Here is a 26,710-nt window from a genome sequence, read left to right as displayed (position 1 = left end):
ACCTTGGGTAGGTTTCCACCCAGGGTCTCACTATATCTCATCTCTACTAGCTATGCTAGGCCCTGACTCTGCTCTCTCAATGTGAAGTATAACAAATCTAGCCTATTTTCCGTGTGTTTTCTACTGTTGAAGCTCACCCCAGAATGCCAGCGCAGTTCTCGTCAGCATTTCAATGGCAGCATTTGAAGAAAATGACTAGACCTTTAACCCTCAGTACTAATATAGACATTGGCACATTAGTTTCAGCTGAATTAGCTCATATAGGTGTGATGCTCGGAGACAGTTACAGTGGAGTGGAAACTTGTTTGCATAAAGAAATAGACTCCTCTCAGCAATGTCTATGTAGCAAGATGTGTTACCATCATCTTTTCAATACTGGGCAAAATAGCATCTTCAGATGGTACCCAGGTTACCATAGGGACTAGTGGGAAAGCTGAAGTGGTGCATAATGGTTAAATCCAAGAAAAGGGCAGTAGCTCAAGGGATATTCAGTGGAAGGTACACTGACGGGCCTGGGGTCAGGAGTCCTGAGTTGGAGCCCCAGCTTGGCTGATTTTTGCCTGATTGACCCTGGAAATGTCATTTCACCTCTCTGAGCTTCAGGTTCCTATAAAATGGCACAATTCATAAAGATGCATTCTAAAAAACACTTTTTTCATGATTGTGAAAGCCTGAAAATGTGCAAGTTATTTTTAAGCAGAAACTTAACAATAGCTATTCTTAGACCCCAACTAGAGGCTACATATGATTTTGCATTTCCTACCAATTGCAGAGGTAAAATTTTCAGCTGCATGTTGCTCTTGTCTCTCTTCGTGGCCAGATGATGTTGTTTACAAAACAACAATGCAACAATGGCAAATGTAGCAACATACACAATAGTAGCCAGGAACTTTGCTGAGTTCCTTTGCTAAGTTAAATGCATTTAATTCTCAGAGCAGCCCCATTGGGTGGGTACTATTATTATTTCTGTAATCAGAGGAGGAATCAAAGGTTTCGGAGTTACTAACTAACTTGCCCAAGGGATGGAGTGGGGAATTGAACCCAATTTGTCTACCGTCAAACCCTCTACTCTTAACCACTCAGATGTCCAGCCAGGAGTGAACATAGGCACATGAATCTGAGCATCCCAGTGGGCCTTGAAGCCTCCCTTACTTGAAAAATGACCTCTAAAGATTTTGTCATAGGGGTCAGAGCCTTTCTTCCCCAAGAAGAAGGAAGTCACTAACTCCAGAGTAAGAGAACAGGACAGGCAATCCTTTCCCTAAAGCGAACTCTGATGATGCAAAAGTGGACAGTCCTCCATTGGAGGAGAGAGGACCACACAGACAAGAATGGCATGGGGTAATTGCCCCACCTCCTCTGTTATCTGAGAAATAGTCCACATGGGAGTCCCTGACCCCTGGCTAGCACTGCTCAATGACCCAGACCATGGAAAGGGTGCAAGGAAAAGTACCCCAGAAGGGTGTTGCAGTCGATAGATCAGACAGAATGGAGAAACCAGCTGCATGGACCAGCCTGGCTTAGAAAGCATCTGTTCCCAAAGCACTGTTAAGTGCCAGGTATGCAGAAAGATTCCTAAGACACAGCTCCCATCCTTAAGGGAAGGACTCATTGTATAAGACGGGAGACAAATCCAGGCATGGCTAGCATAAATGCAAGACGCTAAGTGCCATAATGAAAGTCTGAACAACTTGCTTTGGGTATAGAATGGAGAAAGGATCAGATACAATTAACTCCAGCATGAGGCAGGAAGTGCTAAGTGCGCTAATGGATGTACAAGCTAAGAGTTATAGGAGCCTAGAGAGGGCTGGATTGATCCAACTGGGGCTCTCACAGAAGCCGTGGTGTTCAAGTGGGATCTTGAAGGATTGGAATGAATGGCGAAGGGCTCTGATGAAATTCTCCTCATCACAGAGAGTCAGTGTAAAGATGAAGTCCGTTTGTCTGTGTTTGCTTTTCTGAAGGCGGGATGGCCACAAGCGTGGAGGTGAAGTTCAGACTGACCTGGTTGTAACTCCCAGATCCGCCATGTCTGTGTGACTTTGAACCTTGGTATCTTCATCTGTCAATGGAGATACTAGTACCTTCTTCAGGAGATTGCTGTGGGGAATAAAGAAATTAATGCATATGTTTAGTAATGCAAGTATTTAGTAAATGCTCAATAAATGGTTGCTTTTACGATCTGTATTATTACTACTGTAGTGAATATTATATAGTTCCTCTGGGTAACATCTGAGGCAAACTAGCCACTGTTGAACGTTAGATCACTTAAAAAATTAACTAAATGCACCTACATATTCATTTGCCTTCACCCCAGATCCTTGCACAGCCAGCACATTTGCCTACTCTTGAATTATAGTTTTGCTTTTCTTGTTTTGCGTCGTTTGGGTTTTCTTGTCTGTACAATAGAGCAAATTGTTGAGTTTTGTTTTCTAATTTCTTCTTCATACAGTAGGTTCTATATTGGAAGGTGCACTCTTTGCAGGAATTTAAGATCCAGTAGTGCATGCACAAGAGCCATTACCATAGTCAGCTTCTTGGGTAGAATCCTGTCTGGTCCACAGCCCAGCTTTGCTCTGTCTCCTGCTCATCACATCGCTGCTGAGAACCATCAGAGAATGTGGGAACTGCAGCCAGATCTTTCACTTTACCATTAAGGATGATGAAGCCCAGAGACAGAAAGAAACTTGTTGAGTTTATGCAGCAAGGCAGGCAGGGGTGGGCTTGCGCACTAGACTCCAAATTTGGGGGCTTGCAGGCCAGTGTGCCCTAGCCGGCTTCCTGTGACCATTCTACCTTTGCTCTGCAGACTTGGGCTCTGATGAGGTCAAAGATGCGTTTCCTTGCCTCCCTCCACCTCCCTCCTGGTGTCGGGTAAAGCTGGAAGCGGCAGCCCTCCTGGAGGTCCGTGTGGCACATGCAGGTCCTGCTCCTGCCAGGTGTCTTCGGGATGCCTTTCACAGCACCGTGTACTGACTTCTGGCCTCCCCAGCTTGGAGCCCAGTTGACAGCCAGTGAGATGAGAAGACTGGAAACACTTTAAACTGCCTCGGCATTGAAGCAGTGAGAAGAAGACATGTGGGAAACGTCTGTGATGACCGACATTGTAGAGAATTGATAAAAAATGAGGAGACTGTAAGGCTTTCCTTCTCCTGCTCCCCTGAGACCAAGGAAGTAAATACTTTTAATCTCATATGACAGCTCCAGCTGTTTGGTGGTGGTGACTAGGCTGAGGAGGATTCTGAAGCTGCACCTGGGCTCCACAGAGGGATAAAATGCTAGGCTATGCTGCCAATGTCTACCCTGCTCTCCCTCTTGAGAAAGGAATTACCCTTTCCTCCAAAGGGATAGAACGTGCTGTACTTCTGCTGTTGAATTTCATTTTCTCTTGGACAGCTTTCATTACTGGTTCATGAGTCTGTCCCCCTCATCACATTAGAATGTCCCTCTTAAAGGCAGGGGTCTTGGTTCTTGTTTTCCCCATACTGTATCGCATAGGATATATTGAATCAATGAGTTAATTACTCACTGAATGCCATGGCGTTACATACATTGCAAGACAATTGAGCATGATAGGAAGAACTCACGTTGTAGAATCAGACATACATTGGTTTGAATTTTAGCTCAGCCATTATCAGTTCTGTGACTTCCATCTACCTGTGCCTCTGTGCTTCTTTTATAAGATAATAACAACAACAATGATAATAATAGTGTATACACGCCAGGGCTGTTACAGAGATTAAAAAAGTTAATGAATATAAAATGTATAATCTAGTTCTTAACATCTAAGGGCTCAATATATGCAGGCAGCTATTAGTAATATTAGAAATAATAAAAATAATGATCATCATCATCATGATTCATCATCATTATTTGTTGCCACTTTTATTATGTTGGTAACCAGAACCCCCAAATCCTCAACTGGCCCCTCTCTTTCCTTAGATGTGAGAGGGAGATATACAAAGGAATAAATTGAAGGGAAAAAAAAGCCCAATGTTCATTATCATACGCCTGTTGCACCAAATCACACTGTGGGCTTCTGTGAGCTGAAGGACCCATGAAAGCTTCTTTTCCCAAAGCCCTCACCTGATCTTGGCTCTCTGGATCTCAGCGCTATGGGGACCAGGAAAGACCAACCCAAGGCAACGGGCAGAAGTTTGCCCAATGTCTCGAATAAGGCAGGTCCAAGCTTCCCACCTCAGATCTTCAGAGTAGAGGCCCCTCAGCTCAAAGCTGACCCAGGCTCACACAGCACCCCAAAGAAACAATCAGCAGAGATTCCATGGCTCTAGTACCACAGTCCATAACTCGCCTTGCTACTTCTCACCTGTCTTAGAGGAGGCACTGGGGGAGGGGGTCATCCTAAACCAACAAATGACTCCAGGTGGGAGGGTAGGTAGTGGCATGGCTGTGGTGGTGGTGGTTTGGTGTGGGGTGTGAGGGAGCTCAATAACGTGATGCTCTAAAGTGTGTGTAGAATGTATGGGGGAAATCAGAAGCTGAGAAACAGAAAGGGTTATTGGTAATATAGTTAGTGGTAGCAGAGTTTGGATCTGCAAATGACAATGCTTGCCTAGTCCATGCCTATCCTCTTACAGTTGAGGAAACAGAAGTCAGCTTAAAGAGAAATAGTCCACTCACTCGTTTATTCGTTGACTTGGCATTCACTATACCTCTTAATGCCAAGGACTGTGCTGTGGACTGAGTAGGTATGCTGAGCAAAAGAGAAAGAGGCCCTGCCCTCACAAACTTACAGCCTAAAAGAGGGACAGATAATCAACCATCAATTAGATGCAGTGAAGTCTATCATAACTAACTTGCACTCAACCATCTTTTTGGATTGATCTGCATTCTCCATTCTCTCTGTAAGCATCCCAGTTGATGCCTCTAGTGAGTTGAAAGCTCACCAGAGGCTTTCTGGTCAGTAGCATCTTCTTTGATCAGCCCATATTGTTTCTGCTGACGTCAACTTTGCTGGAGATGTGCTAGGAATCAATTCTGTTTGCTTTCAAACCTTTTTACACATCTGTATTTTTACTATATTTGGTCAAAGTAACCCCAAACTATGTAAACTGGTGAAATATGAGTGCAAAAAACGTGTTTTATTTCTTTAGAAACTAACTTACTTTTGAAAGGCTCAAAGATGAATCACTAAAAACATTGTAATATTTGGCGTAGGCGAGACAACTATAAAAGATTGGGGAAAAAACAAAAAAATCCTGCCCTCACATTTATTTTATAAGTGTCTTGAAGTTCCCACTACATCAAAAGATTAAGAAATACATGTGCACTTGGTGTTTTAAGCTAAAAGAAAATACCTGCTATGAATCATTTATTGTGATTCTCTGTCTTAACCATCTTTTTCAAATAACTAATTGCTGTCCTCGTTGCATCAGATAAAAGGGCTTCTACTGTAATTATGACTTGCGTAAAGTGTTGTGAAGGACACAAACTGAATGCTGTGACAGAGAACAGAGGATGACCTGCTTGGGGTGGTCCTTGAAAGATGGGAAGAAGCCAAGCAAGTGGAAGTGGAAGAGAATAGTTCTAGGAAGAGGGAACGGCTTGGCGAGGCTGTGGCTTGTTGGAGGAGCTGAGCAGTGGATGAGGAGACAGAAATGATGACTGAGTTGTTCAGGTCAGCAGGACTCAGGCCATGCTGACCCTTAAATGTGGTGCAAAGGAATTAAGACTTCATTCAAAGCCTAGTTGAGAAACCTAGGAAGGGCCCATGGGGACCGTGTTATGACAGGATCCGATTTCCATTTTCCAAAGAACATTCTGGCTGCTACATGTAGAATGGATGAGGGTGGGCAAAGTGGAGGCAGGGATAAAGTAAAGAGATAAAGGAAGTGATAAAGTGCTGGAAGTGTGTGTGATGGGCGGTGACAGAGCCCTAGGCCAGGGTGGCAGTGGGGTTGGGAATAGCCGATACATTTGTGACATCTTTAGAAAGACTTACATTCGTGTTTTCTTTAGTCAGTCAAGATGACCAAACTTAGCTAATTTTTGAAAGGTATTTGTGCTCTGGTGGGGAAGAAGCCCTCCAGAAGTCAAGCAAATTGATTTTCTTTTTCTGGTTGGATATTTATTGGCTCTGCTACTCAGAGCAAGCCTCCTAACCCTTGGAAGCCCATCTGGATAAAGAGAATAGTAATACCCTGTCCAGTCCACCTTGTATTTGGGTTGTGCAATTTGAATAAAATGATGGCTTGCGCGCATACTCCATTCTTTAGTGAATGGAGGACTTTTGTAATCCCACAGCAGGTAAGGCAGGTATTATTGCCCTCACTTCACAGGTGAGCAAACCAAAACTTATTTGACAAAGAGTTATTGAGCATCTGCTATGTCAAGAGCAGGGCAAGCTCTGAGACTTTAAAAACAAATTAGACCCAGCCACACCCTAAAGAAGCTCATAATCTGATGAAGAAGACAGACAAGAAACTGTTAAATTCTAGCATATCAGGATAAGTACTAAGAGAGAAAGGGCATTAGAAACTCAGAGGAGGAAGGAAGTAATTTTTTCTGGAACAGTCAGAAGGCTTCCCACAGCAGTCAGCATCTGACTGGGGTCTTGAAGGATGTGTAGAAGTTTTGCAGGTGTGGAGGGGCATTTTTGAGGAATGTGTGCAGAGGCATGGAGACCTAGAAGGAAATGGTTTGCTGCACACCATAGTGGGGTTGGGTCTCTGGTGTTCAGCGGACTGTTAGGAAATGAGTCCAGAGGGGTTCATGGGGGCCAGTGAGGTGATCCCACATGGAGCTCGTGGGTGCCTTGTGCCAAAGGAAGAAAGCTAGCATGTTAGCTTCATGTTCATGCTTTTCTCAAATGCTCTCACCAGTTCCACCGTATATCTGTGCCTGTGCCTTCTACTCCCTCCTTCCTTGCTTACTGTTTTCCCCAGAATTAGTTTGAGTCTGAGCCTTCCCCTCCTCCCACACACACACTCCTGGAACTCTTAATCTTAGTGGGGACATACAAAGAGAACTCCCCAGGATAGTGAGAAATGCTTTGATTCTCAGAATTTCTTCTAGAATTCAAGAAGTCTGCACTGTTTCTTAGCAGGAGCTGTTTCATCCCATGTTTTGAGAAACCTTGAAAAGTGACTTGAATTTTGGTATAAAAGGAATTAGATCCAGGGAGTAGGTGGTGAGTGTCTGTGGAGAAAGCAGCTGGGCTTTTGCTAAAGAGTCTCAGTTGGTGCAAATTGTCTAGAAGACGTGCGTTCCGGTCCCCAGGCTGGATGGCACGCTTTTATGCCTCCACTCTTCCATCTGTAAAAGGATAAGGAAGAAAATGTGCACTTTTAGAGGTGGAAAAGTGTTAGAGCTAATTGAATCTCCCTGCTTTTACAAACGAGGAAATGAACAACAATGACGGGATATAACTTACCTAAGGTCACAGGGAGAACAAGCAGCTTCTCCGGTCATTCATTCATTCATTCCATTCAGCAAATATGTTTCGGAGCCTCCCATGTGCCAGGCACTGTGTTAGATGCCAGGACTATACTGGTAGATAAAATAGCCATGATCTCTGCCTTATTAGGGGAAATGAAATTACATACATAAAGAAAAAATTAAACAGGATAAAGATAGAGATAAGCCATGATGGAAATGCACAAGGCGCTGCACGAGAGAATGAAAGGGCAGGACACATAATTCAGAGACGGCCTCTCTGAAGGGAGAACACTAAAGCTGAGCCCTGAAGAATGAGGAGGAGCCGTTTAAAGAAGGTTAAAGGGGTTGCTAGGGGAGAGCAGCATGTGCAAAAGTCCCAAGGCAAGAAAGTTTGGACTGTCTTGAGAGGCAAAAGCACGACCAGTTGAAGTGAGGCAGACGGGGCGTGGCCTGGGAGCAGATGGAGCAGGAGAGACGGTCCGGGGCTGCACTTGCAGCTGCCATCTCAAAGTGCCCTTATTGGCAGCCTCCTGATTGCTCTTTTCAACCTGTGGGATGTTGGAAAGGAAAGACAGGTACGTGTTCCTAGCAACCTCTGTTGATTGAGCATGTGTTTTAAACGCGATATTCTCAGCATGTTTTGCTGAGCCCATGCTTTAGAAGAGCAGGAAAAAAAGGTTCAGCTTTTCTTCTGTATCCGTCTTTTCACTGCATTAGTATTCAGCCCAAGAAATCAGCCGTGGGCAGGGGTCAGGAGTGAATTCAGACATCAGAAGAGGTGGCATTTGGTTTCTGGTGGTGTCATATGGTGTTGAGATCCAGAACCCCTTATCCATAGCCTTATTTCATCCTTCACTTTTGTCCATTCACCTCCTCAGTGGATACACCCTGGTTGGGAAAGGAATTTCACTCTTTTAGGGCCCCCTCGGGCTGCCATCTGCAGGTCTCGGTAAAACTTTGCTTTGATTGACAGGTGCCAAACCCAAAGTTCAGGGGTGTGTGTTGTACTGTAGGCTTGCTGCTTGGCGTAGGAAAATCCATTTATATGCATGATTTTCACAGGAAAAGAATAGCAAATAAGAAACAAAATATTCTTTTCCTCCCACTCACCCAGGGAACAGAATCAAGATAGCCAAAGGGAGAGTCTAGCTTCATTTCATGAATTATTTACCTGGTGTTCCTTGCAGAGATGGTTCATTCATGAACCAGCAGAAGTTGCTTCATGAGGGGGAGAGGTGGCACCCAGTGATTACTGGGCCAGAGACGGAGGAGGCTAGGAGGTTAATCTCTTGCACAACCCCCTTCCCTTTGCATTTATATGTTCTGCTCTGGTTAGTTTAGCATGCCAGTTCCCAAAGGCTGCACAGAGGCAGGGCTAGGAAGAAGTAATCCCTCTCTGGACTCTTCAGTGAACCCCACCTCCTACCCCTAAATCAGGCTGAGTGAGCGCTCACCCCAGCCCTGGACTGCAGCCTTAATCTCGGCCCCAGAACCCAACCCACGAATGAGCCCTGACCTCAGCCTCATTTCTAAGTCCTAACCTTGTCCAAACAGAGCCCCTGGTCAAACAGAGCCTCTTGTCAACGGAGGATCCTAGCTCGAGACCGAGCCCCTGCCCCAGCACTCCTGACTAAGCTGCCATATGTGGCTGAGGCTTGGTCTTAAAGGGTCTAGCCACAATGTTGGGAGCCCCCTGGTACATGTCTACTTTTTAAATAAACCCTTGAAACCACCTGCCCTCTCAAGGCTAGGGTCCCTCTTGCTGTCTCATCAGACTAGCCTTTGACTGTGATGCAGTGTTACAGCTTCCTCTAGTCCGAAGCTGGCCAATGCATAACAGAGGAAGCCTGGAACTCAGAACCACCCCAGCTATTTGCCCTATTGCTGTCCGTGTGTCAGCACTTCAGTTGGAGTCTATCTGTGACCTTCGAGGCCCCATTGACTCTTATACAGAAGCCAGCATATGGTGGCCTTCAGTCAAATTGGGGCATCATCAATTGACTTTGACCCTCTCAGGGTTCCTTTCCCCTGCCCTTCCCACAGTGTGAATAACCAGAGTCACTGCACAAGACCACAAAATGTAGAAAGGGAAGACAGGCACCCACCTGTCTCCATTATTTCTCAGCTGCATGATCCTTGGTTCCTCATCTGTACGTGGGCTCCAGGGCCATCATTCTTGCCCTACCTTCCTTACTGGGTGTTCACAAAAGAGAATGGATGTGAGACACTTGAAAATCATATAATACAGTATGAGTTATTATTACTACTCCCAAAATGTCAGCATTTCATCCTACCTGCTATCCAACAGCAGAGTAGCATAGAGTAGGACTTAGTAAACCACAGTCCGCAGGCCAAACCCAGCACAAGGCCTGTGTTTGTAAAGAAAGTTTTACATGATCAATAAAGTTTCACACTCACTTGTTTACATTTTGCCTTTGGCTGCTTTTGTGCTACAAAAGCACCATTGACTTGTTGCCACAGAGACCGTATGGCCCACAAAGACTAAGATATTCACTATTTGGCCCTTTGCAGAAAAAGCTGGCTGACACCTGGAACAGAGGATCAGAGGACCAGAGCAGTGGCTCTGAAGTTGGAATGCCTGTGTTTGGATTCTGAATCTTCCACTTAATGGCTATGTGACCTGGGGCAAGTTAACTAGCCTCGGTCTTCTCTCTGCAAAATGGGGATAATAACTGTATCCCTACTCCATACTATTAAATTAGTAAATGAAGAATTGTGTAATTACATAATTTACTCATTTAATTAGTAAATGAGTAATTCGCATAAAGCACTTAGCACAGTACCTAGCTCATGGTAAGCGCTCAGTGTTGGCTGGTACTATCACCCAGGGAGTGAAAGCTCCGGTTGTGTTGATAGGCGTTCAGAGGATAGAGTAGCATAGTTCAAGGCACAGGCCATGGACGGGGACAGACTGCACTCATATCCCAGCTCTGTCACTTGCCACCTGAATGAGCTGTGAAAGATTAATTAATCTCCCTGAACTTCAGCTTCCTCATGCATAAAATAGGAAAAAACATGATAGGGTTGTTGTGAGGAGGAAAGGATAAAATGCATGTGAAGTGCCTAGAACAGGATTTCACATGTAGCAAACACTCAATAAGTGATATAACTGTAATAATAAATCAAAAGAATAATAGTGTTTTTTCCCAAGTAGTGCCACCCACCCAGAACAGATGGGTAGCGGGAAGTCTCTACGATGCCGACATCACAAGAGGTAAGAGGATCCACCTGTGGCTAGTGATAGCCGTGAGCCCAGGTTTTGCAGATCCCAAGCACATGTAAAGTAAACAGACTTTAGGGGTCGGCCCCGTGGCCGAGTGATTAAGTTCGCATGCTCCGCTGCAGGCTGCCCAGTGTTTCGTCGGTTGGAATCCTGGGCGCGGACACGGCACTGCTCATCAGGCCACGCCGAGGTGGCGTCCCACATGCCACAACTAGAAGGATCCACAACTAAGAATATACAACTATGTATCGGGGGGCTTTGGGGAGAAAAAGGAAAAAATAAAATCTTAAAAAAAAAAGTAAACAGACTTTAAAGCGGAGTTGGTCAAACAGCTGTCTATTAGGAGGCTTTTCTCTAGGCCAATAGGCCCTGAAGACCAGGTAGCTTTCAGTACTAATAATGTATGATTCTATGACTGTTCTTGGGTTAAGTGATAGGTCAAGGAGGATAGCATACACATACACTTGTGTCATTTTATGAAATATCTCTGAAAGATCCTCTTTCCGTAATACTACATGGGAGATAGTGGTGCTAAGCAGTTTGCTGTGCAGGGTGAAAATGCCCTTGTTTTAATCCATTTGACATCCTAAGGGTTGAGAAATGGGATGCAAACGTTCTTGACTAGGGAGCACTGGCTAAGGAGACTGGGTGTTGTGGGTGGAATAGTTTAAGGTTGGCTGGGTTTCGAATGCCAGCCTAAGAGCACAGCTCTCATCCTCTGTTGGCCTAAGATAATGTGAGTGAGAGAGTTCAGTGGACTGAAGCCCCCAGCATGGTGGGGGCAGGGAGCATTGTAGATCCCCCAAGCTCACGGTTGCTAGATGGTCAACCTAACTTAAAAGAGTGTGAAACAAGTAACATCAGCAAGCATTTATGTTTGTTCTCTGCCCAGCTCTGTATATGGTACTTCACATTGTACATACCAAGAAAAATGATGGAGTTAGAGGGTCTCTACCTTCAAGGGAACTTATACCTCAGTTGCAGATGAAAAGATAAAAATGCACAAAAAGTCACTTGATGATATAAAAGAAAAATAATGAGTCCATCCAGTGCAAGAAAAGCCTTGGAAGCAAGATGAGGCCAATTGTCAAGAATAGTATCAATTGATTAATATAGTAGATGATTTACATTCATTCATTCATTCTTTCACGCATGTACCAAAAATACTGTATAGTCATTGTGCAATGTCCTCTAGAGATTGTAAAGAATAACATAAGCTTCAGGAGGGCGGAGGTATCATCTCTCTTATTCACCACCCTATTCCACAGTGTCTAACCAAGAGGAGACAGGCAACAATGACTGAATTTGATATAGCTCCTTACTTAACCTCGGTGTTTAGATGTATGTGACATTTATGGCACTCCTAACATAGGCATGGACTTTGACTTATATTATAAAATACTAGCAAATAGAAATTTGGTAAACATCTATTGGTTTTATACGTCCAGCATCCATCCCCTCTCCGTTCACAGCACCTTCATTTTCCCTTGGTTGCTGTCTTAGTAAGATAGTTATCTAACCTTAGTAAGACAGTTAGTTGCTCTGCCTTCTCTTGACCAATAGATGACCCAGGCCCTGAGCAAGGCCAGTCTTGAGCTGTATGGAGCAGTTATTACAAATGGCTGGAGCAATGGTGCCACTCTGAAGAGACTGTCCATGAAATCCTGCCACCTAGATTCCCAGACTGCTGCGATTTCTGTCTTCTCTAAGGTCCAGCTGTCTAGCTGGGCTTCCCTCATATCCTTCCAACAAACTTCTTTTTGTCTTAAGTTAGCCTGCATTGATTTCTGCTCTTGAAATCAAACAATTCAAACTAATAAAGCATGAATGCTAGATAAAAATTGATGAGGCACAAATTTCTATGGACATTTGAAAGACTACAGATAGATCTTCACGGAGGAGGCGGCATTTGAGCTGAACCTTTAAAAAATGACAAAGATTTGGAGAGGGAAAAGGCAGGAGGAAGGAGGGCTGTACATCCTGGAGCAAGAGTGTGAATGAAGGTCCAGAACCTAAAGCAAGCCAAGAAAGATCTGAGAAACGGCAGCATCTACACTAGAACCCAGTGAACTCGCTGATTGTCCCATGTTTGTAGTCCCATTACACATAAGTTGGAAGATGTTTCCTTTCTCATTTTCCAACTTGAGTCAGCAACCTTCCCCTCCACTGTGTCTCGCCTCCATTCACTTGATCCATAGGATGTTAGAGCTGAAAGGTCTGGTCAGATCAACTAGTACTGACCTTCTCAGACCAAGGTGATGTTCCAGAGCTTTGCAGGTACCCAAGCCACACATGAAGTACCATATGCCTTAGAGGAGCATTAAGTTTACTCAGAGAGGGGGCCGGCCTCGTGGCCCAGTGGTTAAGTTCGTGCACTCCACTTCGGCGGCCAAGGGTTCGGATCCTGGGTGCAGACATGGCACCACTCATCAGGCCATGTTGAGGCAGCGTCCCACATGCCACAACTAGAGGGACCCACAACTAAAATATACAACTATGTACTGGGGGGATTTGGGGAGAAAAAAAAAAGCAGGGAAAAAAAAGTTTACTCAGAGAGTTACATGTTTTTCTTCATCTTCATCACTACTGCTCTCCTCCTTTCTCCTATACCACGTCCACACTGGCCTTCTTTCTGTTTCTCAAGCTCATCAATCTTTTCCTAAACCTTGTTAAAAGCCTTTGTACTTTCTGTTCCTTCTGCCTGAAATGGTTTCCCTGGCCTTTGCCTGGCCAACTGCTTCTTATGGTTCATTTCTCAGCTCAAATGTTAGTGGCACAGAGAGGGTCTCTGTGGCCGTCCTATCTAAAATAGGCCCCCAGTCGTTTTTATGTCACCCCATGTTATTTTCTTTGTAACACCTCCAGTATGCAGAATCGTATTGTTGGTTTGCACATCATCTCACTCCCCTCTCAAGAACCTAAGCTCCATGATAGCAGGGATGTATCTTCTTATCCAGTGTTGTACCCCCGGCACCACCTTGCTGCCTAGTAGATACTACGTGTTCAGTAAACATTTGTTGGATGCGTGGATAAGTAGACAGATAGAAGAGAGATGGAGAGAAGAAAGAGAACATTCCCATCTGTAGAACTACACATCCCCAATGAATATAAAACTTTGATTGGAGGTGTTTCACACACAAAAGCAAGTTTGAGAAACATTGATTTAGTGTAAACTCCATTGTCCAGATGGGGAAAATGGAGCCCTGAGAGGGGAAGGGACTTGTCCACAGTCCCAGATTTTCTTCTTTCCATTTACTTTTCCAAAACGATGTCAGGCACCTGAAGAGTTGTGCAGGAGAACCTATGATCGATCAGTCTGTTGGTCCTTCCCCTTGCCCCTGGCTTTATGTGTCAGCCTACAAGTGAGTCTAATTCCAGGACCGGTGAACCCAACCTTCATCTAATTCTTAGCCTCATATGCAGTGTCACGTCTCATTGGCTTTCAGTGGTAATTAATACTCGCATTTTACAATAAATACGTTAATCTGAGCAGGGGAGGATGGCTCCCCTTCCACATCTTCCTTTACTGCCGCGTCCCAACTGGGCTCCAGGCAGGGTGAAGAGAGGCCCCGGAACCTGAGATGAGTCCAAAGCCAAAACGAAATGCAACATCGACACGTGACACAGTGGCTTCACTTCTCCAGTCCAAGCAAGGCCATTGGCAACCTGATCCTCACTCACCACCAACTCTGTGCCGATCCACTGCCCTAGCTGTGCTGGCTTTTCTGGAGTTTCTCTAAGGTCCCCTCCTGTCTTTCATCTCATTGCCTTTGGATAAACTGGTCCCACTACCTGGATATTGACACCAGGTGCTCAGCACCATGCCTGGCCTATAGTAAGTGCTCAGTAAACACCAGTTGAAATAGTGGTTATGGTTATTTATTCTATGGTTAATCCCTTTATCACTGTCTCAAATTATCCTCTTTTCCCTTGATGTAAAACTTAGTGAACTCTGCATAAGCTCTGTGAAAGCAGAAAACACATCTGTCTCGTGTCATCACAGTATTCCAGTTTTCTGGCAATATTAGTTTCTGGTGCTCAATAAATCTTTGTTGAATTTAACAAATGCATGATAAATGTTTTATCTAGTAAATGACAGAGAAGCCCTGGACATTTCTAAGAATCCTAAATAACTGTGATGTTGTTTAGAGGGGATGGGCACAGTTTATATCTTTTTGGTAATTCACTGCAAGTGAGTATCAGATCTTGGATGTAAGAGAGTATAATGGGATGGAGGGGCATTCTTATTGTCCTCTGAGTGACAGAAATAAAGCATATTTGATGTCAAGGTTAGAGTCAGATCAAGACTGTCGTACCCACCGATAAGGATAGAATTATTCAGGGAGAGGGAAGTCCCCCCACCCACACACACACACTCTTCATCTCCCTCCCCCAAAATGAAGCCGTCCTGTCACCTCATTATCCACTATTTACAACGAGGCTGCCACATTTCCAGGGACTGAAACCAGGAGTCAAGGAGAAACGTCCGTGTGAGAGGCCTTAAATGAAGTGACAATAAAAAAGGAGTTGCTGATACCAGGAGTTCCCTCCCTGGGAGAGAGCTGTCAGGGCGAGTGCCCAGGGCTGCAAGATTTATTGATACTAAGTGGATGGTGCCTTCACCAGGAGTGACTATCAAAGAGGTTGAGTGAAGCATGGATAGTATTGGACAGCCCCCACCCCCGAGCGGCGTGTGGGTTTTCCTGCCCTTGCAGTTCCTGCCCTCCTGCCTCCCCAAGAGGGAATTCCTGGCCTCGTTTTTCACTCGCTCTGATTGTTGGACACATTCTGCTACAGAATCTCTTGGAGGCGGGGGCCTCCGAAGCTGACACTTTGGCAGGGCTCCCTACATGTGCAGTGTCTTTTCTCTCTCTGCAGGTCTTTGCTGGAGCTGTTCTTTCTCCCTGGAATAGTCTTTATGCACATGCAACAGCACTATACCCCTCTCCCGGCTGATCCCTGCTTATCTTTCAGTGTTGAACCTGGCACTTCCTCTTGGAAGCCTCCTTTGAGGTCCCCAAATACTCATCCCGGCCACAGCACTTATACTGACGTGTTACTGTCTGGTTACTTGTCAATCTCTCCCCTTGTCAAGGTGACAATCCTTGAGGTCAGGGTCTGCCTAGTTGCCACTGCATCTCCACTGCCTAACACAGTGTCTCCTGAGTGGTAGTGGCAGAGTGGAGGTCGAGGGGTGGATGAGTGGGTGGATGGGCTGATGGATGGACCAATCCAAGAACAGATGTGTGTATATGTGCTCTTCCTGATTCCCAGGGATGACAGGGGGATGCACAGAGCACAGCACTCAGTTTTGCTTGGTTACTATCAATAGACCTTAATGCAGTAACGCCTCTTTATCTGGCGACAGGGAAAGGTAGTGTACTGCCTGAGACAATTTCCTAGACACTGAAGCTGACCCATGTGCCAAGACTGTTTCCTTCCAACATTTGGCAGGGCGGGGGGAGGGGAGGCAGGGAGTGGCACATCACAGAGGTCAAGCGCTCAAGCCGTGTGATCAGATTTGTAACCTACCTGTAGGATGAAAGGGGTTATTGCAAGGGAACGTTCTTGGCATGGTTTCTGGCACTTCGCAAGGACTCAAATGTCAGCGCTTAATTCTTACTATCAGAGGCATTCTATGCACCACTGCTTTCTTCAGTGGAGGATACCGCACGTAGTCCAGCCTACTCTGATTCAACGTCAGCGTGAGAGTCTCTGATGAGACCAGGCCCAGCAGAGTTCTGATGCTGCTTCCCCATGTTCCTGTTGCTTCCCTCCTGCTTGCTGTGTCTGACGATACCATCTCAACCTCTAGCCCCCTTCTGACGTGGCTCCTCTCAGCTACTCTCTACTAAGTAACTAACTCACACTGCAGGTTAAAAATTGCATCCTAAACAAAACTCAAGACTCCAGATGCATCTAGATTTAGTGCGAGGATTCTGTCACAATCAGATCCAAGGACTCAGAGCCTTTAACTAATTTCTGGGTTTAAAAAAGCACGCTGGAGGTTGCTAAAGTTTGACCAGCAAGTAATAAAGTGTTGCTTGGAATCTTGGAGCCTGACAGGACGTTAAATATTATGTCGTCCAAACCATCATTTTACAGACGGGAAAACTGAGGCCCAGGGGGAACATAGGATTTGCTCAAGGTCACATAAGTACTGTGTTGTGATACAACCAAAAAGAGAATCCTGAAGGTCTTCTGGCATCTGGTCTAGTGTTTCTTCGATAAGACCACATTTTCTCCTCTGATTGAACATTTATTGTGACAGATTTAAAGAAATGCCCTGCAACTAATTATATTTCTCAACATTTAACCAATGACTGTATTCTCCCACAGGCCTTGGGCATGCAGAGTCTCTTTCTGCCCCCTCTCCCTCCCCTCCTCCCCCGCTTTCTGCTGCCACTCAGGCTTAGATGAAATGAGAAGCCAGGGGCTGGCCCCATGGCTAGTGGTTAAGTTCGGTGTGCTCTGCTTCAGTAGCCTGGGTTTAGTTTCCGGGCACGGACCTACACCATGTGTCAGTGGCCATGCTCTAGCGGCAACCCACGTACAAAATAGAGGTAGAGTGGCATAGTCGTTAGCTCAGGGCAAAGAGAGGAAGATTGGCAATAGATGTTCGCTTAGGGCCAATCTTCCTCAGCAAAAAAAACAATACAAAAATGAAATGAAATGAGGAGGCAGCTTGAAGGTCAAATGCTGAGTGATTCTGGGGGCCAGGATCCACTCTAGGCCAGGCAACCTCCACCCATGCTCTTTCGGGGAGCAGTGGGTAAATCTACCTCTTAGCCCTAGAGATAAGACACTCAATTTAAGGGAAGAGAGTTTGCAAAAGGGCAAGATGGGGAGAAAATTGAGGAGGAAAAGGAATCCTGGCCTTTTGTGTGTCTAAGGATTCAATCATGTCTACCTATCCCATTTCTTCCACCCCCATCTTATCCTTTCCTCCTGTACTTCTAAAGTTCCAGCAAGAAACGTCAGCCTTGAGGGTCCCAGAGGCCCAACTAAAGATGTGAAACCAAGTAGACGACGTGAGGGAATAGGTCTGGAACATAAGATTTATATCCCACAGGGTAATATTTCATTACAGCAAGGGGAGAAGAAGTCCTAAAAATACCGTAGAGAGCGTATTATAATATTTTAACAGGGTTTATGTGCTCCCCATATACTCTTCACCCAGTAAGATGGGTTGTGCTTTTTGACAAATCTATATTTAACATGGAGAGAATAATATACAGTGTATGCTTCCTGGTGGAGAAATCCTTATTTATGACAATCTTGATTCTGGCAATTACAATAGACTTTTTTTTTTTTTCACTCATTTTCTTTCTTTTTTTTTCAACTTTTTTTTAATTGCAGTAACATTGGGTTATAACATTATATAGCTTTTGGATGTACGTGATAATATATTTCGAATTCTGTGTAGATTGTACAATAGACTTTTAAAGACTGCCTATTGTCTGCTGCAAACAGAAAGAGGTCCTCGTTCGAGTGAACGAGAAGACAGTATGAGAGGCGAAGGATAAATAGCTACTTTAGAAGACACCTACCCAGAACAGGGGAGCAGGTCCAGAGCGACCTAACAGTGATCTCTGGGTCCAGCTCCTCCTCATCCCCTACAGTGGGTCATCTGACCCTCTCTCCAAGCACTCATCATTCAGTCCTTCATTCAACAAGTATTTATTAATCACCTCCCTTGTCCCAGGCACTTTGCTGGTGTTGGGGCACAAATGACACCCCTGTTTTCAGGGAATTAACCTTGACCTGAGCAGCCACAGAAATATACTAGTAAAAAATCAAATGATTTCAAATAATAATAATTAAAGTATGAGAAATAAAACAAGGTGATATGACAGAGACTTATAAGGGGTGAGGGGAGGGTGGAGTCACTATTTAGAAGAGACGATGAAGGAAGGTCTCTTCCAGGAGGTGAGATCTGAGCTGAGATACAACTGCTGACAAGGAGCGATCCCTGCGAAGAGGTAAGGGAAGAGCATTGCAGTCAGAGGAAGGGAACAGCTGGGTGCAGAGTCTTCCAGGCAGGATGAGATTGGAGCCCTGAGGAACAGAATGGAGGCCGATGTGGCTAGAGCAGGGAGCAAGGAGAAGAAGTGGTGTAAGGTAGGAGGCGGCAGAGGGGTAGGTTATTCAGGCTCCGAGTCATGGCCAGATGTTTGGGGACTTTTCCTGTGTGCAGTGGGAAGCCTCAAGTCTTTTGAGAAGTTTTGCAGAAGGAAGAGAAACAATGTGTTTTATCTGTTTTCTTTTGGTTTTATTTTTTAATTGGAAAGATTCCTCTGTCTTCTGGGTAGAGAATAGATTTCGCTGCTGCAAACCAAATGCCGTATAGCTAGAGTCCATGAGGACCATCTTCAGATGCCAGGAGGGCTGTGGAGTGGGTTAAGAGCAGGTATTCCATGAAGTTCTGATTTCAAAGAGTGATCAGTCAGTGGACTGGGCACCTTGAGAGGTAGTGAGTGCCCAGTAACTACAAGTATGCAAGCAGGTGATGATGAGCACCTGCCAGGTTTCCTGTAGATGGTATGCTCATTTCAGTGGGAGTTGGATGACTTGTGTGGTTCATTTACAATCTTTAAGAGACAGTGATCTTTCAAGCCCATTATCTCTAGGGTCTGACTGAGAACTGAGACTCACAATAGGCAACTGGGTACCAGTGGTTAACCACATTCTTTCTTGAAGCATGACCCACAGTTTCTTCAATAACAAGTTAAAGGTGTTCACCAATAAAGGGTCATGGGGGCAAATAGATTTGACAAAACCTGGGTTGAAGTTCAGCAGGATCCCTCACAATCTTTTGTGTAGTTTGTGTACAGTATGGACCTCCAGGATGAGGACAAGGTATGTGCCATTTCCCAAATTTATTTGAGCAAAGAAGACTTTTCTTTTTTAAGGAGCATCTTGTGGGACTAACGTTTCATGGGATACATTTGGACAATGCTTATATAGCATAATTTGAGACCCCATGTACAAGGCAACGTGGGGTCATGGAAGTAGGTGATGTGGTAAAGAGAGAAGAGGATCTAAGAGCATTCATTTTTCATCTTAAAAAAAAAAAAGGTAGTACCAAAGTTGCAGGGTTGTGATGAGAACTAAATTGCCTAATATATATGAAAGGACTGCACAGCACTCTGAAACACTGTTATTGTGATGAGGATGGCTTGTCTGCCTCACCATCCATATCAGAAGGGTAATTTCAGGCATTGAGGATGGCATTGGGGTTGATCACCTGACTGGGGCAAAGATTATGAGTCCTCATCCTATATTATATATTAAAATGAAGTTTAGTGGCTGACTGACCTGGAGTTTGGCCCCATGACCTTGGTCTTTTTAGCATTATATTCTAACTAGCAGTGTAACCGGCCACAAACCAGGATTGGTAACTGCATTGGGATCTTACAAACTGGCTCCTGTGGGGCTGTTCACACAGCTAAGCTATTACTATGGCTGATACACCGGGGGACCTGAAAAGCCAGCTAGCAGGATGTACAAATATAAAATGAACATCAGCAGAGAAACGTGCACTGAAAGCTAAGGGCTGGGCTGGGAAAACCAACGTTTTTTTTCTTAAACATGTATCAGCAGCAAGCTGACCAACCTCCTTCTTCCTGTAGCATCTTTTTATGCTTTGCCCTAAAGGGACGGGCAGTGTTGTGGAAAGATCACTGGATTGGGGTTCAGATATCTGCCTAACTCAGACATGTCCTAGCTGTCCTACCTGAGCCATGTTTATTAACTTCCCAGGCATTGGTTTTTCCCCTTTAACAGATGACTCAGTCATCTCTTTCCTACCTTATCAGCGTAGTTGCAGAGGTAAAATGAGATAACATATGAAACTACTTTGTATATATCTATAATTAATAACCATGACAACATCTGGCATGGAACAAGCACCTAATAAATGTTGGATTAGACAGATGGACGGGTGGGTTAGACTGATGAATGAGTGAGTGGGAGGCATAGATGGGTAGGATGGATGAACAGTTGGATGGACTAGTGGATGGATTAGTTTTGGAACCATCTGACAGCTTGTTTACAGCACCTTCTATCCACTAATTTTTCTCTCCTCTTCCAGTCTGTTCCCAGTTCTCCAAAGGAGTCTATGCCATCTTTGGGTTTTATGAACGGAGGACTGTCAACATGCTAACCTCCTTCTGCGGGGCCCTCCATGTCTGCTTCATTACGCCGAGCTTTCCCGTTGACACATCCAACCAATTTGTCCTTCAACTGCGCCCTGAGCTCCAGGATGCCCTCATCAGCATCATCGACCATTACAAGTGGCAGAAATTTGTCTACATTTATGATGCCGACCGGGGTAAGCCAGCAGTTCGGGGAGGGAGACTGTTGAGGGATGGAGAGAAAATTACCAGCAGGAAGGAGAATGATGCCTCCCTGCCTCCTGAAAAGCATAGGGGAATGATCCAGAAATGCTTTATTATTATGGACCAATTTCTCAGTGGCTAATCTCTAACTCACAGTATGGAAACACATCCTTTGAGAGAGTAATCCTCTTAACGCATCATGTCACTCTACAGCTCACGAGGCTTCCATGGTTCTTGAGTCCAGACTCAAAACCTAAGGACCTCAGTTGAGTGGCTCATGGCTCAAGGCATGGTTGTTGGGAGTAAAGACTCTGGAGTCAGACAGACCTGGATCTGAATTCTGTGTTCTCTCTTCTCCAGCTGTCTGACTTTGAGCAAGCTCTCTCTGCCTCAGTTGGACCATTTATGTAATGGGGATAAAACTCTCTATGCCTTCATTTCTTCATCTCTGTGATAAAGATAAAACAAGTCTCTACCTCATAAAGTTGTTGTGAGGATTAAATGAGATAATGACTAGAAAGTGCTTGTCAGTCCCTACAACATGACAAATGCTCGAAGTCCTCTCTATATATTAGCTGCTATCATCATCATCATCATCGCCGTCATCATTGTCAACCTCCCAGGCCTTTCAAATTCTGCCTCCACCTAAATTTTGAATTTTACATCACATTTTTCAAATATTTCCTATACTTTTTTCTTCTCTGCATCTTTATTCATGCTGTTCTTGGTTTCTGGAATGTACTTCCCTTCTCAAATCTACATATGCAAATCCTTCTCTTTTGCAGCCTGCTCAGATACCACTTTCTCTGTTCCCTGATCCTTAAGTGGGAACTCTCCTCTTTTTTCTAACTTCTGTGGTGTTACAATGTACTGTCCTACCTTCCCCTTGTATACTAAATAGTCTTATATGAACTTAGTCAGTATTGGTGTAAACAAATAAATTGATCATGATGCAAGGTCTGGAAACTGAGGCAGAGAAGTTTCACCCTAAGCAAAAGGGAGGTTTTACAGGAGGTTGCCTGTAGGAAGGCTTAGAAGACTTGTGAGGAGGAGACTGGCTTGTCAAATGGTTTTTCAGGAGGAGCTAAGCAGCCGTTACTCAATGAGGAGCCAGCAGGAGAGACCAGAGGCACTCTGTTTTCTTCAATTTTCCCTTCCCTCTCTGTATTTTGATGATTTCCCTTCTCAGACAGCAGCCATTGTGAGGATTACCTGTAGAAGGGTTATTTCAGGACAGCCTTGCTGCATAATGAAGCTTGAGGCCTGGAAGTGGCAAAGCCAGAAAAATGTAACTTTGATTATGCAGGATCACCTCTGGGGCCCCGCAGGAGCACCCACACTCTTGAAAGAGCTCCTCTACCTCAGAACTCTGAGCTAGGACGGAGCTCTGCCGTTTGCTAGCTGTGTGACCTTGGGCCAATGACAAAATCTCTCTGAGCCTCAATTTCCACATTTGTGAAACAAGGGTAATAATGGTGTCTACCTCACCGGATTAAGTGAATTGAAGACAGGAAAGCGAGTAGAACAGTGCCAGACGCATAGTCAACTTTCAGTAAATGTGAGGCTTACGCACACCAAACAACTTGTACTGAGAACAAAACAAAGATAGGAAGACATAACAGAATCAATCTACAGGGGATTCTTGAGACCAGGCACCCCATTGGCTCCCGCGGGGAGGATTAGCAGTGTTACAGGGAGACAGAAATAATATATGTACCAAAGGTTGGTGAATAATGCAAGAGTGAAATAACCATCTGAGCTAGGCAGAATAATGACCTCTACTTCCCCCCCCCCAAAGATGTCCATGGCCCAACTTCTGGAACCTGTGAATATGTTATGTTAAATGGAAAGAGAAATTGAGGTTACAGATGGACTTAAGGTTGCTAATCAACCGACCTTAACATAAAGAGGTTATCCTGGATCATTCATCTGGGCCCAAAGTAATCACAAAGGTTCTTAAATGTGGAAATTGGAGGCAGAAGAGTCAATTTCAGAATCTGATGTGAGAAAGACTTGACCAGTCCCTGCTGGTTTTGAAGATGGAAGGGGCCATAAGCCAAGGAATGCAGGCATCCTCTAGAAGTCAGAAAGGCAGAAAATATTCTCCCCTAGAACCTCTGGAAAGTAACATAATCCTGCTGACACCTTGATTTTAGCCCAGGGAGATTCATTTCAAACATCTGACCTCTGGCCGTATAGGATGATAAATGCGTGTTGTTTTTAGCCATTGAGCTTGTGGTAATTTGTTACAGCAGCTGTAGGAAGCTAATGCAGCAGCTGTGTCTCAAAGATGAAACTAAGCAGCACTGAGTAGTGGGCTCCTCTCTCATTTAGCTACAAATCAGCAGAAAGTGCTTTAGTCCACAGGATGAACAGCTAGTGTGTAAGAGGCGAAGTATTAGGTATTGATATATATTGAGCATGTGTGAATTTGATTGACAGTTATTAGGTGCTCTTTAAATACCAAGTTGGCACGTTTAATAAGCAGTTATTAAATGCCCAATAATAATAATTTAAAAACTCTTGCCATGTATCAGACATTCTCATTTAATCCTCATGATGACAGTGTGTGGTGGGCATGATAGGCATTCCCATTTTACCATTGAAGAACTGAAGTTTAGAAAAGCTAATTAGCCTGTACAAAGTCATTTAACCAGTAATATGGTAGCATCAGGATTTGAGCCTCCTATTATATGTTTAATTACTAACTCTACTGCCTACTATATTTTGGAAACAGAAACTCAAAAAGAGACCCAGCGCCTGCCCTCAGCGAGCTCAGACTCGCACAGTCGGAGAAACCTGGAGCTGAGCTTCGTGAAGGGGGGGCGGGAGACAGGGAGGTGGGTGCTCAGTGGAGATGGGGTGGTCCCTGTGTATCCTGATTGCCACTTTTCCGTCCTACTCACCTGACCCCCAGGTTTGTCAGTCCTGCAGAAAGTCCTGGACACAGCTGCAGAGAAGAACTGGCAGGTGACAGCAGTGAACATTTTGACGACCACGGAGGAGGGATACCGAATGCTCTTTCAGGACCTAGAGAAGAAAAAGGAGCGACTAGTCGTGGTGGACTGTGAATCGGAACGCCTCAATGCTATCTTGGGCCAGGTAGTGAGTGCAGAAAAGGCTCGGAGTGGGGGAGGTGGAGATAGTTGGTGGCGGGGAGAGATGGTTCAAGAGGGAGCTGGACAACATTTTGCCTTGGGTGTTACAAAGTGAGGTCTTGACTAGATGAAACCAATGCCTTCCTTCTTACAGTCTGTAACTCATACAATTTAATTCTGAAATTTTATGAAATAGCACAAACAATGGGAGGCTTGACATAGGGCTTCAAATGGTTCTCGGATCAGTTGACCAAAAACTTCCCTCCTAAGCTTCCCTTTATTGTTGAAAATCCAATTACATTGCATTTCAGAGTTTGTGAAGCACCATCACATTAGGAAGACAGCCTATAGAGCCGGATTCCTGGGTTCAGCTCTGGGTTCTGCTCTGAGTTCTGTCACTCACTGATCTAGCTTTTGGCCTCTCATCTGTTCAGCCCACTGACCTGTTCTAAGAGACTAAGGAGGCAGCAGGCACCCCTCTTTCTACCGTTTCCTTGAACACACTCATGTGTCTGAGAAATCAATTGATTGCACATTCTATGAAAGGATGCTGTAACCTCAACAGTTTTTAGCCAGATGTCTCTAAGCCACGGTTCCTCCAGTTCTCATAACTAAAGCATGTGCCCACCACAGAAGTAGCAAGCTTTTGTGTAGACCATTCGTTTCTTTAAATTACATCTGTGTATTCAGATAAGCTAGCAAGGAAGTAGATTTTGCAGCCATTTTTGGACAGGGCTAAATAATTAACGATGATAGTTTTAGGTACTTAACGACATGACAAAGTTTGTTAATGGGCCTCAAGACCCCTGGGACCCCCACAGGGAATCTCAGCACCAGCTATGCACTCACTCAGAGGCCTCAGCAACTGAACAGGCAGGATTTTGAAAGTCAAGGATTCTTTAAGGCATTAACTCTGTGTTCTACTTTACAAAGTGTGGATCTGGCCTCCCTCTCGGGAAGAGAAACCAGCAAAAATTGTTTCCATTGAGATAGAAGTTCTCTGAGCTGGAGTCAGGGGATTTGAATTCTCCTTAAGTGAGGCAGTATGGGGTAATGGTTAAGAGAATTTAGTGGGTAAATTCCTAGCTCTAGCATTTACTAGCTCTGTGACCTTCGGCCAGGTTTCTAAGCTTTCTACAACATCTCAGGTTCCTGATCTGTAAAATGGGCATAATAATAATAATAATAGCTACCTTTAGAAGGTTCTTGTGAGGGTTAAAAAAATCTATACATGTAAAGCACTTAGAACAGAGCCTGCCCCGTAGAAAGTGATATATGCAAGCATTTGCTTATTTTTGCTATTCCTAGTGCCAATTAGTACTGGCTTCTTGAGTCACTCCCTCTTTGGGCATAAGGGTCCTCATCTGTAAAATAGGAATGAAGGCCTCTGTTCTACAAAACTGATAAAAAGATTAGATGAGACGAGAGACAGAAAAAGTGATGAATGATCATTGATCATGTCATAAGCTGATGACTTGTCCTGTATTGTTCTATAGTAAAGATAACAGCCGTTGCTACCATTTGCTGAGTGCTTACCATACACCAGACACTGTGCCAAGCCCTTTCTGTGCATAATCTACTTCATCCTCACATCAACTCTATCAAACAGCTTCCATCAGTTCCTCTATTTTATAAATGAAGAAATAAGGGATTATCCTTGCCCAAGGTGTCACAACTAGCATATAAGAAAGGCAGGAGTCACACCCACCTTGGTCTAGCTACAGGGACCAACCTCTTAAAAACGCAGCTTTTCAGCCTCTGCTGCCTATAGCTACCTCCTCCCTCAAAGGACAAACTTGTATGTAAGTGACTTATTTGTATGGGTATTTTAGATGGCAGTATATTACCTTTTTAAATTGTTGGATTCTTCTGATCTGAAAAGTAAAGCCAAAGAGCTGAAGGGATCTTACAGATCATTTGATTTACCACTTGTATTTGCATTTGACAGATGGGAGGACTGATGGTCAAATTGGTTGCATGATTCATCCTGGGTTCAGACAACTAGTTTGTGACAAGGATGAGTCTAGAATTTACATCTCCTGACTTGAAGTCTGACATCTTAGCATCATTCTAGACTATCTAACAGTAACTGGGATCTTTTCAGTCTAACGCAAATGTTCTGCCTAATCTAAAGAAGGAGACAGTGATTCCAAAATCAAATGGAGAATGAATTGCACACCTCTGTCTCCAGCCCCCCAACTAGAATATGGGCTCTGTGTGGGCAGGGATTTTTCTTTTAGTTTCCTCCCTGCTGCATCCACGTGCCTTGAACAGTGCTGGGCCCCTAGGTGGTATTCAATAGATATTTTTTGAATGAATGGAAAGAGTAAGGAATCAATGAAGGCTCTAAGAAAAATCCCAAATGTGAGATGGGTCTGGATATCTACAGGTAGCCATTGGCTGGATAGAGCCTTTGAGCCGGAGGTAAGGGCATGTAGGGAGGCCCAGAGGGCATGTTAGTGTCATGGTTCACAGAGGCCGAGTGGAGGGTCACAGGTGTCTCCTGGGAGACAATGATAGGGAGATGAACACATGTTCAAGACTATCTTTGGAAACCATTCTAAAGAGTTTGGGGTTTATTCTCTAAATGTTGGAGAGTCAGTGAAGGTTTGTGAGCAGGGAACAAAGTT

At 44.5% G+C, this 26,710-nt stretch overlaps 1 protein-coding gene across 14 annotated transcripts in view; it reads left to right on the top strand.

The window, feature by feature from the left end:
- GRIA1 (glutamate ionotropic receptor AMPA type subunit 1) overlaps positions 1 to 26,710 on the top strand; it is a 289,089-nt gene that overhangs the window by 130,548 nt on the left and 131,831 nt on the right. For 6 of the 14 annotated variants that reach the window (XM_008518178.2, XM_070569172.1, XM_008518177.2 and 3 more), the window contains exons 3-4: positions 20,736 to 20,975; positions 23,900 to 24,084. In XM_008518178.2, the coding sequence (XP_008516400.1) occupies positions 20,736 to 20,975; positions 23,900 to 24,084 (425 nt within the window). Of the gene's footprint in view, positions 1 to 20,735; positions 20,976 to 23,899; positions 24,088 to 26,710 lie in introns of all 14 variants that reach the window. The other 8 variants (XM_070569166.1, XM_070569171.1, XM_070569164.1 and 5 more) reach the window with 3 other exon arrangements.

Source organism: Equus przewalskii, chromosome 13 (genome assembly GCF_037783145.1).
Source record: "Equus przewalskii isolate Varuska chromosome 13, EquPr2, whole genome shotgun sequence".
NCBI lineage: Eukaryota > Metazoa > Chordata > Mammalia > Perissodactyla > Equidae > Equus > Equus przewalskii.
The sequence above is the reverse complement of the archived record's forward strand: the minus strand, read 5'-3'. Positions and strand labels throughout refer to the sequence as shown.